Source organism: Cryptotermes secundus, unplaced genomic scaffold, assembly GCF_002891405.2.
Source record: "Cryptotermes secundus unplaced genomic scaffold, Csec_1.0 scaffold261, whole genome shotgun sequence".
NCBI lineage: Eukaryota > Metazoa > Arthropoda > Insecta > Blattodea > Kalotermitidae > Cryptotermes > Cryptotermes secundus.
Genome location: NW_019738959.1, coordinates 475,945 through 491,003, shown reverse-complemented (window position 1 = coordinate 491,003; position 15,059 = coordinate 475,945). Strand labels below are relative to the sequence as shown.

Below are 15,059 nucleotides of genomic sequence, written 5' to 3'. Positions count from 1 at the left end.
AGTATGACGGCCGTTTTGAGGTCGTTGATACAGCCTCCATGTACCCGTGGGGGCCGGTGAAAGATCGCTACATATAGGGGGACAGACTTGCGTGCCCGCCGTATTGTGACCGGTGACCCGCGCGCGTTCGGACAGCTGAGCTGCGTCTTTCTCGCGCGTGTCTGAGCTTTCAAATTTGGAATTTTCTTATCTACGGATTTTCGTTATTAAATTTTAAAATTTAAATTTATTTACATTTCATTTTTATTTTACGTCATCAGAACGGTGATTATGAACACTGATATTTTCTGGGATGTAACGCCGTATAGTCCGGTAGAAGCCTACTAAAGTTTCGGGGTAACATACTGTCTCCATTTTTAGGGTCTAAGCGTAAGCCAAACTTTAACTTGACGCCTGCTTCTTACTGGTTACGTACTTGGATTATTATTCTATCCTGAAGATAGAGACATTATTTTCCTCAGAAACGTATATCAACTTCTATTGGAGTACGCAGTGTTACATTCCGCAAGGCTCTCAGTCTTACGAGAGGCGCCTATCGATTAGTTGTGTTTGCTTGAAAAAAGGAGGACATGAACTTCGAATTATTTGATAAATTCCGTCATCCCTTAAATAATGCAGACATTCGAACTGTGCCCTGAAATACAGGCTGGTTGTTTCCACATGTGAAGTGCTTAGAAAGCGATCACAGGATTCATGTAGCTTTATTTGGTTTCTTCAGAATAATAATTTCTGTATGACTTGGAATCTGTATTTTGTTTTTCCGGGCGTTTAGGGGCAAATAAACGCGTTTTCTTGTTTTCCATAAATTGTCCAGGAACTGCAGCGTCCGTTGTTTTTTATAGTATCAAATACTGAAAACATTTGATAAAGAGATATTTAGCCCTTTGAAGCCGAATCGGTGGGACAGGTAAATTGATGTTGGTTCCGTGTACCACGGGAATCGACGACCATATTTTTCAGAGTTATGTGTCAGATCCCCATCTGGGGCCCAAGACCACATTTTTGTTACTCTCAGTTGCGGATTTGTTGACGCGAGGCGCCCTCTCTGATGAGAGGACGTTTCTGCCACTTACGATTGCTTCTGATCCTCGCCAGCGCAGTCATTCTCTGGCCCGAGTACCGTGGGATTTATGACCATATTTTACTGTCTCAGATTAGGGACTGCCGAAACCTGAAAGGCGGTATTACAGAGACCAGCCGCTTAATTTTTATTGTGAGAATCATACGGCACACAAATACAGGCCTGCAGCCTGTGGGTACAGTCGTTTAACGCTTCAAAGGGTTAAATAAATAGCTCGTGTAAATATCTCCTTTCGACAAGTTTGAACATTAAAGATCATTACATAATATTTCAATATTGAAAACTGGTTTTGTAATTACTGAGTTATAATATTTATATTCCTCGACAGATAAGAAGTGACCTTGGATTGGTGATTGTCATGATTACTTTTTGGTGAACTCACTATCGTCATCTTTCGGAGGTGAGAAGAACTTATCCAAATATTCGAACCAGTATTTGTATGATGATAAACCGAAATGTTAACCAGTTCTAATTTGTTTAAACGTTGTGAATTTGTGAAGACATGAACTGATCGGTTGATGTTACTATGTATCATTCTTGAGCAAAAAAAAAAAAAGCAAGAAAAGAAAAAAGGATTTCGAGGAAACAGAAGATTCTTGTTGGAACAAGTCTTTGCTGTCGATTTCTACGAAGACTTTGACAAACGTCCTTGAGTGTTACAACTCGTCTTTGAATGAGACTTTATGAGAGATGAAAGAAGATAACTGTTTCAGATTTGAGTTTGTTTGAAACTTTTTGTTCCTTCCAAGATTATAAGAGTGGGAACAGTGTTTGGTGTTCTTTGAAATGCTCTCGCGTCGTGAATGCCATTCGAAGGACCTGAAGACAGTCTCTCGTGGCACTTCTTGACAGGCGCGTGTGTGAGGCAGTGCGAGGCCTGACCGTCTAGAAGCTTCACTCCACATTCAGCGCCATGACTGAAGAAAGGGACCACTATATGCCGTCCCTCGGCGATATTCGAGAATCCCTGGCCCTGGCAGAGAGCTTAGCCAGTGCTAGTCTACTCACATCTCCAGATGCTAAGCGTCGGTTGGCGGCGCGACGCCTCGAACTGGGTGAGGATCCATCTACCGGCGTCTACACACCCCCCAAACACCTGCTTCTTTACCTCGTAAGGTAATGGCGATTTAATACTTATTTAAACGGTGACCTCCGGGCGGGGATCCTAGAACCCCTTACTTACTACTCTCTGCCAGACCTACAAGTCCTTTGCTTTCCACGTCTTAATTCCTTCTGTTACCATAGCAACGAACTGTTAAGCATTAAGACCTTGCATGAACGTAAGTTATGAACAAGCGAGAAGTCTTGTTTCAGTGTATCGTGTCTATTCTGTGAATATTGACAATATTTTGATGTTGACATGTGAAGTGTAGTATAAAGGAGTCTGTTTCGGATTGATTGTTTGTGCGTGTTATTCATGGGAGATGGCGTTAAACGTCCGCCTCGATGTATCATTCGATAACATGTAGAACTGGGAAGCATTACAAGAGACAACGAATGGAGACATTATTAGCACGAAAGCTTGTATAACGGACAATGAGTCTCGCCTTTGAATCTCAACGGGTGTTACGCTAACTCACCCTTTGAAGTCACTATGTATATGTATACGGTTCTTAGGTATTTGTTTTTACATAACTTTCTGTAAATGTTGTAACATCACGCGGTGGCGTAGTTGGTTGAGGCACTATACTAGAAGCCGGAAGGTCGTGGGTTCCATTCCCGTTGGATTATTCAATTTCGTATGCTTCATAGCCACCGCTTGGGGAATCCAAGATCCAACATATTTGGATTACTGCCTTCTAGGACGTGCATCTGAGTCTCTCGTCCACACACACAAAGGGGATTCCCATAAATAATTGGTCTATGTACTACCTTTCGCTTGTTTGCTTGAGGAATCCACACGCACTGGCCCTGTGGAGGCCCATGGGGTTGTGAGACGTCGAGGCTCCCACATTTTCTAGACAATAGACTCACGGATGGCGGTGAAGTAACCAGCCTTACGCACTGACCGCCCTTTACCCCCAGGAAGATTCCTGGTACTCATTTCTGTTAGAGGCTGAGTCGAACCCAGGGTCATAGTGCGGCTGGAAGGATTAGGTCAATTGAAAAGTCCAGTGAACTCATTGGGAATCGAAGCGGCGACCTTCCGGCATGTAGCATAGTGCCTCAGCGTGTTATACTTCTGTCCGTCCGCTGTTGCGGCGGTCTCTGCGCATGTTAGGTAACGGCGTATAGTTATGGCGGCGCTGTTATCGCCAGTGCGACTGAGATTGTAAATATCCTGAGGCATTCTGACAGTTCATACATTTCACTACGAATCTTATCACTAGATGTCACCTGTTTCGATTGGAGCAATAAATCGAAAGATATGCTACTGGAAATTCATGTCTTAGGAGATTTTTGTTTTGAAACCTGAAATATCTGTCGCGTATATTGAAACGTTACTGATTCGCTGCCTGTCTTAGGTCTTGTGGGCGTGACTAACGTCATGAGTATGAGGAAATCACTGTTGAAATTGTAATGGGGAATTTAATATTATTATTATTATTATTATTATTATTATTATTATTATTATTTTACTGCAGTTGGGTGTTCACCCGGTGGCAGAAAATCTTACACTGATACAGACAAAGAAAGTCTATAACATAAAGGGAACAATGCACACAATAAGTAGGGTACACACAGTGCAAATCCAAACATATAAAGTCATAAATGGGCACGTGCTTGTGTTTGTATCACTGCATTCGAACAAGGACACTTCACACTACTTCACTTTTTTCCATTCAGACTCCGCCTAAGGCCTCTTTACTTGTAACAGCTTCCCTAATCCTATCTCTAAAAGTGTTTAGTTTACAGGGGAAAGACGCTAGTACGCCTGCAGGTCAAATGTTCCAATCTTTTGTGGTCCTAATGCGGTAAGGGTGTCGATGTTAAACGTTCGGGTATAAAATCTATTGAGAAAACAATGTCTCTGTACTTGCAACATTTGTCTTTGCACGTTAAAGGAAGCTCACTAAAACGAAATCCCTAACCTCAACTGGAGAAGTTCTGGAAATGCTCCGTTTATATAGTACGATTACGAACTTAAAAAAAAAAATAGCAGTGTTGTTATGTTCTTAGGGACCACGTAATCGGCCGCGCCATAGCTCAAGCGGTTAGTCGCTGGCTTCCCACCGCGGCGGCCCGGGTTTGATCCCGGGTCTGGTCAAGTGGGATTTGTGGTGGACAAAGTGGCGCTGGGGCAGGTTTTCTCCTAGTACTTCGGTTTCCCCTGCCAATCTTCATTCCACCAATTGCTCCACAATCACCCTCACCTATCATCTGGGGCTGGTACAATAGGCCAGAAGTGGCCGCCGTACAAGGGACTTAGTCCCACGCCACTAGCAATAAAAAAAAATAGGGACCACGTATTGGTATGTTCATCAGAGCTGGGTTGTATTATACCACTTAGCCTCACTTTAAGATGTCTTTTATTGCTGTAATCTGCTCCTCTAGCACAGCAAAAACTAGCCTTTGTAACTAGGCCGCGCCACAGTACAGGCGGTTAGATGAATTGGAAAGAAGCCATCGTTGCGCAATCTAGAAGTTATTCCGAAAATTGCTTGAAGGTACTGAGAGGGAATGTCGGCGGGGAAAACCGCAGGACAGTGGGTGTAGGGGTCGAGATTCGAACTAAATATCTTCCGAATGCTGGATCATATCCCACAATATCTATCATGAGCTTTTGTTGTGACATTAGCGGGAAACAGGCTTACTTCCAGAGAATAAGGAAGATAAAGAATTCCCAATTGCTGTCAGTCCTGAAGAACGAGACGAGGATGTAGTTCATCCCTCCACCACTGTGTGGCAGCGCGAGCGACATCCTACACACCTCTGGGCAGTGGATCGGATCCAGTCCACTGCACAGAAGCACAGCTTGTGGCTATTGTTACGTAATTCCTGTCTGTCGCGCAGGGAACCGCAGCAAGTGTGGGCAGCAGTTGCGGGCATGCGCATCTGATGGCTTTCTCTTGACGCTCCCCACCCCCTTTCAATCCAGCGATGTGTTCCATTGTGCGCAGTCGCCCACTCTGGACTCCGGCCAGGATGTTCCGGCGGATGCTTCGACTGCCTAGGTGAGAGAATTCCCACCCGGAACGGTAATTTTGCATTACGTCTTGAAACCAGAATGGTAATCATATATACCAACTGCTGAAATGTTTACATTTTGCCCACAGGCTTTATTTATGTTAAAAAAGATAAAGCTACCTCTGTGACACGCCGTGGAGGCCCATAGGGTTCTGAGACGTTTCTAGATAATCGGCTCACAGATGGCGGTGAGGCTATCAGCCTTACTCGCCTACCGGCCTTTACTCCCCAGGAACATTCCTGATACTCATTTCTGTTAGAGGGAGAGTCGACCCCAGGGTCGTAATGCGGCTGGAAGGATGAGGTCAGTTGGAAAATCCAGTGACCTCATCGGGTATTGAACCCGCGATCTTCCGGCTCGTAGCATACTGCCTCAACCAACTACGCTACCGCATGCCCCCAGTGTTCATGTGTGCAATATGATTTTCAGAATGAACAGCGATCATTTCCCTAACTAGTATTAACCTACTGGTCTTTATAATGGAGATGCAGTGTTTTTCCTGTGGCCTTGGAAATGAATTTGTAAATATTATTTACACGAACTTTTTGGGGTTAGGGTATGTGTATATAAACGCCGGACGGCTGGGTTGCATGCGACCAGTCAACACGATGGTCTGCTGCCGTTTTCCTCGGTCCTAGAGCAAATGCTTCACACATAGCCCTCAAATTGTTACAAAAAAAAATCTCGCCATAATATATTCCTCCCACTGTTATACTATAATTTCACTCTGAAACAGCCCTTCCAACGATAGTATCGAAATTCCCCCCAAGCTCAACGTATTTCCCCTGACCATAACGGAATCTGCTTCGTAATTCCTTAACCTTCAGTTCCCATCGCTTTACCCTGTCCCCAGAGTAGGCACAATTCTCTCTTCTCTCTCTCTCCCACAACATTTATTGGTCCTCAGACATCAGCCTCTCCGCTAGAATCACATTCTACTGTTACTGGCGCGGTCGCAAAGAGAATTTGCAAAAATTCTTCTACCATCTTCGTCATGATTGTCCATTTCCCTTTCCCTGCATCGACCCGAAGAATCCGTCCAAGTCCGAGGTCTTGTATACTTACACTTGCTCTCTGACGTTAAGGGAGGAACATTCTTGAGAAACTGCGCAACTGACGACTTCTGAACAAGAACGCAGATCCGTGGAGTTAGGTCGTTAAGGCTGTTTCGGGCCCAAGGTTTAAAAATTAGAACTGGTTCTTCCGCTTTTCTTATGGTCTGCCTGTCCTCCAAATTTTCGGCGCAGAAAGGCAAAATCTTTTTCACGAATGCCACCGCCCACGTGACTGGCTACTGGCTTCTCACCTCATAGCGTCAGGCTCAGTCCCGGGTAACTTCATGTGAGAATCTCGGTGGACGAAGTTTCACCTGAGGAGGTTTTTCTGTGAGTGTTTTCGATTTGCCCCTTCTAATTATCATTTTCCGCCATTGTTCGCCTGCCTCTTAGCTGTGCGAGGGCCCTGATCACGCAGCACAGTATCACATCCTCAGTCGGTAAATGCGGACCCAGCGCTTCAGTTACTACAGAATGAGGGAGTTGGTTACCTGCAGAGCAAACACGTCCTGGGAAGCTGCCAGTCGCTCAGCTACTCAAGAACTTCCCAGCATTTTATGGAACCTGAAGGTTCATTACCCTGTCCACAAGAGCCATTCACTGGTCCCTATCCTGAGCCAGATCAATCCAGTCCATATCATCCCATCCTATCTCTCTAAGAACCACTTTAATTTGTCCTTCCATCTATGTGTTGGCCTTCTTAGTCGTCTCCTTCTGGTTGTCCCCCCAAATCCCCTATGCAGTCGTCTTCCCCCATTCGTGCTACATTTTCTGCCCACCTCATCCTCCTTGACTTGATCATTCTAATTATGCTTGGCGAAGAATACAAGTTATGAAGATCCTCATTAAGCAGTATTTCCCGAAACAGCCTAGTAAGGCTAATTCTGTCTCACCATTTTGCCCTGATAATGGTGGCAGTATTTAGCCCCGAAACTCCATTATACTTTTATAAAACTGCACGGAGTCACACTAGAGCCGGGATAGCTCAGTCGGTATAGCGACTGGCTACTGGCTTGGATGACGGTGTGGTCGGAGTTCGAGTGCCGGTCGGGGCGACGTCGTTGACGCAGGTTCTGAGGTTCACCCAGCCTCCTATCCAATGGGTATTCCCCGGGAGTAAAGCGACTGGGCCGTGAAGCCGACCACTCACCTCCAACTAGTGCCGAGGTCAAGAATACGTGGATATGTACATCCACTCTCCCATACGCCTTCATGGTGTAGTGCTTGAGGGACAACTTTACGTTTCCTTTTGACACGGCGTCACATGCCAGAAGAAGAGAGTGCTTCCCGACCGCGAAATTGTGGGGAGAGTTCAGGGGTTATGTTTGTTTCTGGTTCCCTGGCGAGCATGTCACGGCCGAGGGGGCAGACAGATCTGTGTGTGCTCCCCATTGTTAAGCAAAACGCACTCCAGTTTAGCAGGCAGCGTGTCGCAAGGCGCCGATTTGCATAGACCACAAAGGACGTCACGTTCCGTGATTACCATCTCTTCGGCTGCTTGCCACAGTCCGGGCTTCTTAACCCTGGATAGCCCCCTCCCTCACCTCAAAATTAAATTAGAGTCAAATTTGTGAGATACGAAGCCCTGACGGCGACATTCGTGAAGGTTGTCGTCTCCTGGGATGTGACATAAAGAGTCTCCAATGTTTCGAAGGAATATCCTTCCTCCATCTTCAGGGTAGCGATTTATCAAGAAATTAATTTAATGTATAAACATTTCCATATCCTGGGATGTGACATCCTGTATAATTCGATACAGAATCTCCAGTGTTTCGAAGGAATCTCCTTCCTACATCTTCAGGGTAGCGATTTATTAAGAAATTAATTTAATTTATAAAAATTCCCGTCTCCTGGGATGTGACATTCTGTATAATTCGATACAGAATCTCCAGTGTTTCGAAGTAATATCCTTCCTGGATCTTCAGGATAGCGATTTATTATGAAATTACTTTAATATAAATTTAATTTATAAGAATTTCTATCTTATGGGATGTGACGAGTTCTGGTGGGTATTTACCGACGTTTTGGATGAACTCGTTGTCTTCCTCTTCGACACTGGACATAGAAGCAGCAGATTCTTCGAAAACGTTGGTACATGTGTACCAGACTATACGGCATCAGATCCGAGAATACTCTGATCATCACAATTAGTAGTAATGCAACCTGCAGCTCAATTCTTGAGGAGTGAATAAGGCCGAAGCTTGTGAAGAAATTCCCTGCCTTTTATGAAACCCGGCGGTTAATTACCGTATTCGTAAGAGCCGCCACTGGTCATTATCATGAGCCATAGGAATCAAGTTCACACCCCCGTTCCATTTCTCCAAGCTCCATTTTAATATCATCGTGATAAGTTCCAAATCTCATGTTTGTTTTCCTTCCTGAAGCCTTTTGAATGCCAGAAGGAAAATAATGAGAAATGGCGGGACATACTAGGCCGACGTCCGGGTACGTCAATTTCGTGCGTGGATATTATCTAGGGCCTGAGCAGTGCTCAGTGGCCTGGGTATTCGGGAAATAAATTATCAGTTCACGTTCTGTGAAAAGACGCGGAATTTGATTATATGATTGTTACATAAATTTTAAAGACAATGTTTGGGCGTCCACAGCAAAAGGCCCACTTTTGATGAATTAAAACCTTACTGCGGGGCTTTGGGGTGTTCAGATATAGTATCACCACTGTCAGAAGGTTCCTAGGGTGCGCCCGTTCGCCCTGCTCAAAAGGACAATATTAAGGTGAAGACGTTAGAATGCTCAGACGCAGTGGCTTGAGACAGAGGCTGCGGGATTTTGATTTTCTGAATAAGTGTCGAATTAGCTTGGAATAGAGGGATAATTTGGTAGCTTTGACAGTGGACGGGTTTAATTTTGAAGACCTTAAATGGGAAAGTACCTTAATTCATCTAAATAATACTCTTATATACAAAGTGTGACAATTAAGTTCCCGAACTGAGGTCATTAAAACCCCACACACACACACACACACACAAAAGAAGATTGAAAATGTATTACTACCATCACTTAGTTCAGTCCCCGCTCGCTTCCGCATAAATTTTATGTCACTAATGCATCGAATCGGATTCCACAGAAAACGCTTCTTCCCGTATCGCCTTCAGTTCTTTCGTCGCTGTCTGTTGATGAAACAGCCTCGAATCTCGTCCACTTCTTCGCAATTTTTAATTTGGGAAATAGAAAAAAAAAGTCGGTGCTAAATGCGGGTCGTAGGGTGGATGGGATAACACGGGGATCCCTCGTTTTGCCGAAAACTCAGAAGACAACTCCCGAAAAATGCGCCGGTGGATTGTCGTGCAGAAGATACCAGGACCCTGTTTCCTGTAACTCGGGTCTAACGCACGGAACTCGAGCGGTCAGTCTCTTTATCACCTTTTTATGGAATTTACCATTTACAGTCTGTTTTACTTCCGCCACAAATTCGTGATGAATCACAACTTTAGCATAAAAATTGCAGTCAACATTGTTTTCACCCGCTATTTTTGCATTCTCACGTTCTGAGCTTCTGTATACCTTTTATGCTATTCAGACACACTTGTCCTCGATAGACATTCCTCACCGTACGCACTTTGCAACATTTCAAACGTTTCAGTAGCCGTTTTCTTCAATTTTACACAAAACTTGATCGCTGCTCTCTGTTCCGTTTGGAAACTTCGACACGACAAAAAACTAACTTCACCAAACAACTGCAATCCTCATTTGCATCGACCAAACAAGCCGAAACTTGCAGATCATATAAATAAACGTTCTCTCTAACTAGTCCCGTTCATCCCCAATAGATGGAATTAGTAGTATTCCTGTAATAGCGTCAGTTCGGGAACTTTATTGTCACACGGTGTACATATTAATTTAGTTCCTACCTCACAGGAAACTAAGCTGGGATACCTCAGTCGGTATAGCGACTAGCTGCGGGCTTGGCAGACGAGGGATCGAAGTTCGAGTCCCTGTAGGGTAAATCATTTTCTCTTTACCACGTCGTCCAAACCGGCTACGGGAAGGCTCTTTCCCGGCGGGTAAAGGAGCCGGGAATTGAAGCTGAGTACTCACCTCCATCTAGTGGCGACGTCAAGAATATATGGATCTGTACGTCCACTCCCCCATACGTCTTCATGGCGTAATGCTTAAAGCACAGAGCAGGCTTTGTTCTGTATATAGTAATCAGTGTGTTGTGAAGGGTGACTGAAGTGAAACATGTTTTTGTGAAGCGGGTGATGTTTCGTGGGGACGGCAGTGTGCAGGGAGGTGTAGATAAGCGGCGCGGGGGAGGAGCCAGTGAGGTATATAGTCAGGGGCCGGAGGTAGCAGCTCAGTTTGGCGTTGTGTGACTATGTCTCAAGCAATGAGGCACAGCGAGGCGGACACTCGGCTCAAGAGAAACCCTTTGCTGCAGCGAGTTGCCATCCAGCGGTGAGTGACGTTCTGGTTTGAACGATACCCGACCCAAATTGACCCCACAGGCACTGGCGTCGTCAGGGGGGCAGGCGTCTCACAGCGCCCCCTATATATTAAAAAAAAAGACGCCGAAATTGAACGGAACTGGGGGAGAGAGAAGATTAAAAATAAAGTATTTATCCTAAAATAAAAATTATTTTAAAATAATCATTCTTCTATCCCCAGAAGGAAATAGACAAGTAGAAAGACCTAGACGTAGGTGAAATAATAATATTAAAATATATTTTAGAGATGTAGGATTCGATGGTATGGACTTGATTTATCTGGCTTAGGATAGGGACCGGTAGATGGCTGTTATGAACGTAGTAATGTACCTTCGGGCTCTATAAAATGTTGGGAAGTTCTTGTGTGGCTGTGCAACTAGCAGCTTCTCAAGAAGAACTCAGCTTTATGGAGTCAGTCAGTCTTGTATCCTGAATAGTCCAGGGCGGTCAGTGAAAGTGGTCATATGAAGGTTAAACGCAAAACTTTTTTAGCAGATTTGGTGTCCCCTCGCCATCTCAATTTTGAAAAAAAAATTGGCGCCCAAGTGCACCGGCCTTAGTGTGTGGTTCAGTTTTCGAATATTGGAGGCGGCATAGGTCAGTGACTAGGGTACGGAGTGGCCGGCAAGAGTATCAGGGTTCAATTTCGGGCAGGGGCAAAAGATTTTTTTCTATTCTTCACAGTGCCCAGATCGGCTCTGGGGCATACTCAGTCTTAAGTCCAGTGGGTAGTCAGGGCTGTTTCCCCGGGGGTGTGACTGACCAGTCATGTTCGTCTAGTGCTGATGTTAAGAATGCTTGAAAGTGTACCTCCACTCCAACATACGTCTTCATGGCGCGGTGTGTAATCACTTTACCTTGAATTTTACCCGTTGCAAACAGTGGGTGGCGCCCTGCGTCAGGTACGCAGCAGTTTCTGTCAGCCTTAAAAATATTCTGTTGGATCAAGGTCCTCACAGGCTGTGCCACAGCTCAGGCACTTAGTCACCGGTGTCCTGGAGTCGAGTCCAGGTCAGGTCATGTGATGGACAAATTGGCGCTGGGGCAGGTTTTCTCCGAGTACTTCTGTTTCCGCTGCCAATCTTCATTCCACCAATTGCTCCACAATCACCTTCACCTATCATCTGGGGCTGGTACAATAGGCCTGAAGTGACCGCACTACAAGGGACTTAGTCCCACCCAACCCCAAGAAACTAAAAAAACTAAGGTTCTTATATTCTTGGGTCAGAAGAATATTGATTTGACACCGTTTAGTTTGTTATAAGTTCTCTGCTCGGCTTGTTGCTTTGCTGCAAATTGCTTGATTGGTTTCCTGTTCTATTCTGAAGGTGGCGGTCATATGTTCCTCCGAAGATATTTTTTTTTAATGTTAGTGGGGTGGGACTAAGTCCCTTGTACTGCGGCCACTTCTGGCCTACTGTACCAGCCCCAGATGATAGGTGAAGGTGATTGTGGAGCAGTTGGTGGAATGAAGATTGGCAGGGGAAACCGAAGTACTCGGAGAAAACCTGTCCCAGCGCCACTTTGTCCACCACAAGTCCTACTTGACCAGACCCTGGTTCGAACCCGGGCCGTCGCGGTGGGAAGCCAGCGACTAACCGCTTGAGCTATGGCGCAGCCCTTCCTCCGAAGGTAAAGGGTAAAGTTGTCCATGTGTATAACTAATTAATTACCACGTCATGAAGACGTATGGTGGAGTGGATGTATAGATCCACGTTTCCTTGACCTCGGCACTAGTTGGAGGTGAGTGGTTAGCTTCACGCCTCGGCCGCTTTACCTCCAGGGAAAGGGCCCCGTAATCGGTCTGGACGATGTAGAGAAGAGAAAATTCTTTCCCCCACCGGGACTGGAACTCCGACCTGTCATCCAGCTAGTAGCCAGTCGCTATACTGATTGCGCTATCCCGATTCCATGTTGCCCGAGCTACATGGCGCTAATGTTAATAGTGACCGCTGTGAGAGCCACAAATCCAACTTTGCGAGTACATTCAGTTTTAAGCGTATGAAAGAACCAACATGGCCGCGCTGCAGGTCTTGTTGGGCACAAATCATTTTTCTAGGTGATCTTACTTTCGGAATGATGTCAACTGTGGGATGTTTACCGACGTTTCGTACCAAAATACAGAGCGTCACATCACAAGAGACCCTCAAACTATCATACTGACCGCTGTGAGAACCTCTGATATTACAAAGTCGCGGTTTTGCCGCAAGTATAAACACAAAGCAGTTCATCGTCTGAGGGGTGAAATGTTTCTTACTGCTCGAACACGGAATTGTAGGATGAGTCATGCTATGAGCATGCGTGTATGTTGGCGCGACATAGCTCAGGCGGTTAGTCGCTGGCTTCCCACGCGGCGGCCCGGGTTCGAGCCCGGGGTCTGGTCTTGTGGGATTTGTGATGGACAAAGTGGCGCTGGGGCAGGTTTTCTCCGAGTACTTCGGTTTCCCCTGCCAATCTTCATTCCACCAACTGCTCCACAATCACCCTCACCTATCATCTGGGGCTGGTACAGTAGGCCAGAAGTGGCTGCAGTACAGGGACTTAGTCCCACCCCAATAAGAATAGTAATAAAAAAAAGGCTTATGTCTCTGTTCTTACTATCGTTATGTCGTCCTGTATAGATAGCAGCTTTGCGAAGGGCCGATCCCCCCATCCGAGGAGGCCTACCGAATGTGTAAGGGATTCATTACTTTCAGAATTCAATTCTGAACTTGCACAGTACAGAGGGTCTAATCGTAAGGATAAAAGCAAGAATAAGAGGAAGTCATCCAGTGATAACTTAACTTATTCATCTCAGACTGTTGAGCTTTGAATCGTAAGATGAATAATGAATGAATTGTAATGGATTTGGAAGGATGCTGTCCTGGCCCAATTGAAGGAATATCACAGGCATTTTCATAAAGTGGCTGTCTCGGCCAAGTTTCGAACCAAGCACCTCCACAATACAAGTGAGAATAAGTTACTGATCGGTCCAATTAGCTCAGTAACTTTACTTAGTGGCTGGGAGGAAGAAGAAACTACAAGGTGGCCCAGATCTCAGTTAACTGGTTAGTAAAATGTACACTAAAAATACGTTAAAAATTGATTTATTACTTAATGAATTAAAAAAGAAAACACTGTTTGAAGTAAGGGCACAACTCACAGCGCTGTGTTGCCGTTCTACAAACTGACTTCATTGTTTAAATCTGAACATTCCCGTTATTACGAGATAACGTGTTAGGTTAACTTATGGGGCCTTCCTGTATATGTCGAAATGCAACTGTCATTGTTAATCCCAATTGTAACTTTTATGAGAATTTACCACGTACTGTATGTTACGTGTGAAGTGTGATATTCTCTGTGATAATGGACACACAGGCACTTCAAGTGAAATATTATTCACGGGTATCTAGGTTATTCAGAGATCGACATCCTGTCTCATTTATGATTTGACACTTCGCAGAACCGCAATATGTCTACCGCGTTGCTCCGTGCGTAGGAGTAATTGGGCTGACGTGTTATTTTCCCGATACTCGCTGAACGGCCGGAAGAGACATCGCTCTATTTCGTCAGTGCGTACAAAACATTCAACTCCCACTTGCGACAGTGGCGCCAAGCGGTGCAAAGGCCAAGTGTTCACCTGTCAGCTGTTCTTGAGTGTGTGTGTGTGTGTGTGTTCAATAAGATCCAGGTATATCTCTATTAATTGTTGCTACAATCACGTAGCTGAGTTGGTTATATTACAGATTAAATGTTTATTATAGTTTCTGCATAATTATACAATTATATTTGTTGACATAGTCGATACAGTGACCGTGCTTATCGATTTCATGTTCCTACGCATGCGTACATCAAGGAACGAGTCATAAAGCGGCAGTTTTACTGGTAAAAAGGGTATAAGTTATTAAAAACGATCTGCATGTGACACAAGGAAGTGATTTGTTTTCACTTTGCGCTTACGTCTCATGTATATTCTTTAATTTGTTTGGTCAGTGACCTGGCTAGAAGTTGCAGGTTATGTGCGTGAGGAGTACGGCGAGTTTGCTTTCTGTATATGACAGTTGTGCTTGGCATGGATGCAGGGTGAGGAGAAAGTGGACTAAGCTGGTCTGCTATACAGTGATATCTCTGCCTCATACTTAAAGTCTTCGGAACTTCCGGATTTGACGATCCCATTAGACTTAAGCTCAGAATTTTCGGATTTCGAATTGGAAACTCCAATTTGGACCTACGGCATTTTATAATTCTCTTATGACATTCTTAATGATTCATGGTGAAGTATTGACTCGGTTTAAATGTTTGATACTGATGTTACTTAATGTCTCTTTATTGATGTAATAAAAGTGGTAGAATCATAAGGTATTAGGGGG

General features: G+C 44.8%; 1 protein-coding gene across 6 annotated transcripts in view; it reads left to right on the top strand.

Moving 5' to 3' along the window:
- LOC111871414 (nocturnin) overlaps positions 1–15,059 on the top strand; it is a 38,215-nt gene that overhangs the window by 16,226 nt on the left and 6,930 nt on the right. The window contains exon 2 of one of the 6 annotated variants that reach the window (XM_023864507.2): positions 5,036–5,196. The exons of 1 other annotated variant lie outside the window; for it this stretch is intronic. In XM_023864507.2, the coding sequence (XP_023720275.1) occupies positions 5,123–5,196 (74 nt within the window). In that variant the 5' untranslated portion in view covers positions 5,036–5,122. Of the gene's footprint in view, positions 1–1,838; positions 2,198–5,035; positions 5,197–10,588; positions 10,682–14,271; positions 14,381–14,620; positions 14,773–15,059 lie in introns of those variants that run through there. 4 more of the 6 variants (XM_023864505.2, XM_023864506.2, XM_023864510.2 and 1 more) reach the window with 4 other exon arrangements.